Below are 2,067 nucleotides of genomic sequence, written 5' to 3'. Positions count from 1 at the left end.
GGTTGAACATCATCCCTGTATAAAGACACATGAATATCAGGTTCATGGTCATTGGGACACAAAATATTACATTTCACTTCCTCTTGTTGATAACCTTCTTCATTCATTACTGCTTCTTCAACTTCAGGCATATTAAAAAGATCTTGAGGATTTGTCTTTACAACAACGAGCCAATCTTTGTCAACCATGTCTTTCAAATAGAAGACTTGTTCAGACTGAGATGCCAACACAAATAGCTCATTTGTATTTAAGGCACAATGAGTATTCACACTTGTAAAACCATATTTGTCAATATTACATCCTCTTCCTAGGCGAGCCACATCCCACCAGTGACACTTGAATAGATGAACTTTTCTATTTCCAACGTAGCATAACTCGTAAATGTCCTCTAATACACCATAATACTCCTTATTAGAGTCTGAATCATCTCCTCTCACAAGAACTCCACTGTTCTATGTTTTTCTCACAAGCTCTTTTGTTTGTAACCTAAATCCCTTCACCATAAATATTGAATATCGATGCACCAATGGTTCTGGACCTACAACTAAGCTTATGAGCTCATCAGTTGTGTGTCCTTGTGAACTAGTACAAATATCTACAAAAAAATAAGACTTGTTCATACTTAGATGTCAACAGTAATAGTTAATTAAGTGTTGTTCATAAATTCTTACAGGTGCACGAAACCAATTAATAAAATCATTATTCAGCATTCCATGAGGTCTCGTTGAACCTTGTATTTCAATCTCTCTCATGTATTCCCTACATTTTGTGTTAGTTAAGGTTAATTAAAATACCTTGATGTGAAATTAAATCTGAATTAATAAGAACCTTACTCTATGAAAGGTGAAACCTCTTCACAATTTTGAAGAATATACAAAACTGCTTGGTTGAATTTATCATGGGGTAGTTTCTTTCCATCAAAAGACCCCTTTGTTTCGAATATACAAAACTGCTTGGTTGAATTCATCATGGGGTAGTTTCTTTCCATTAGAAGACCCCTTTGTTTGCCCACTTTTTTTAAAGATAGACATCTCACCGTTTGATTCAAATCCATCATCATTTCTTGCTGGTTTATTAAACTTAGTTGAGATACTCTTAAAATAGTGTGAGAAAAATGTAATGCCTTCATTTGCGTCATGACCTTCAGCAATTGCACCTTCTGGAAGACCAGGATTGCGAATATATGATTTAAGTGTTCGCGAATACCTATAAATAGATTTCCAATTTATAAAATATGACATTTAAAACATATTGTCATCGAAATTACAGAATGATATGTTACCTCTCAATAGAGTACATATCCCAATATTGAACTGGTCCACCAAGTTTTGCCTCTCTGGCCAAGTGTATCGGCAAAGGAATCATGACATCAAAAAATGCCAAAGGAAAAACTATTTAAAGTTTACACAATATGATTAGAATTTCAGCCTCAAGGATATCAAGATCTTCAATTGTCAAGAACTTAGAAAATAGATTCTTGAAAAATTTGCCTAAGGTAATAATTGGTTCACACACTTCCTTAAGCAGTAAACCCCGTATAGCAACTGGTAAAATGTCTTGCAATAATACATGATGATCATGAGACTTCAATCCATGTATCTTTTTCTCAAGTACATTAACACACCTTGAAATATTTGATGAAAAAGCATCCATAACCTTCAAATTAGCTAAGAAATTACATAGCTTGAACTTCTCATCACGGGACAATGCATAGCATGCTACCGGTAACAAAATTTTATCTCCATCCTCAATTGGATGCAACACTTGCCTAATACCAAGGTCCACCAAATCATATCTACTTTTCAATGTGTCTTTTGTCTTTCCAACAATACTCATCACAGTTGATAAAATGTTGTTAGACACATATCTTTCTATGTGCATCATATCTAGGTTATGTCTTAACCTAAGACTCTTCTAGTAAGGCAAATGAAAAAAGATACTTTTCTTCCTCCAGTTATAAGCATTGGCAGAAACATTACGCTTTCTCTTTTGTCCTTTACCAAAACTCACATTGCCCAAATTTTGTAACTGTATAAGTGCTTCATCACCTGTTAAAGGGGCACGTGT

The 2,067-nt window shown here is 34.4% G+C and overlaps 1 protein-coding gene across 1 annotated transcript; it reads right to left on the bottom strand.

Moving 5' to 3' along the window:
- Positions 1-917: 917 nt before the first annotated feature.
- On the bottom strand, positions 918-1,396 carry LOC107059706 (uncharacterized). Its single transcript, XM_015306495.1, has 2 exons — positions 1,283-1,396; positions 918-1,206 (listed from the first exon to the last, which is right to left on the bottom strand). The coding sequence occupies exons 1-2, from the start codon at positions 1,363-1,365 to the stop codon at positions 918-920; spliced, it is 372 nt and encodes a 123-aa protein (XP_015161981.1). The 5' UTR covers positions 1,366-1,396.
- Between the last annotated feature and the right edge of the window lie 671 nt (positions 1,397-2,067).

The sequence above is a fragment of the Solanum tuberosum genome, unplaced genomic scaffold (genome assembly GCF_000226075.1).
Source record: "Solanum tuberosum cultivar DM 1-3 516 R44 unplaced genomic scaffold, SolTub_3.0 scf00033, whole genome shotgun sequence".
Taxonomy (NCBI): Eukaryota; Viridiplantae; Streptophyta; class Magnoliopsida; order Solanales; family Solanaceae; genus Solanum; species Solanum tuberosum.
Note: the sequence above shows the minus strand (reverse complement) of the source record. Positions and strands in the feature narration are given on the sequence as shown.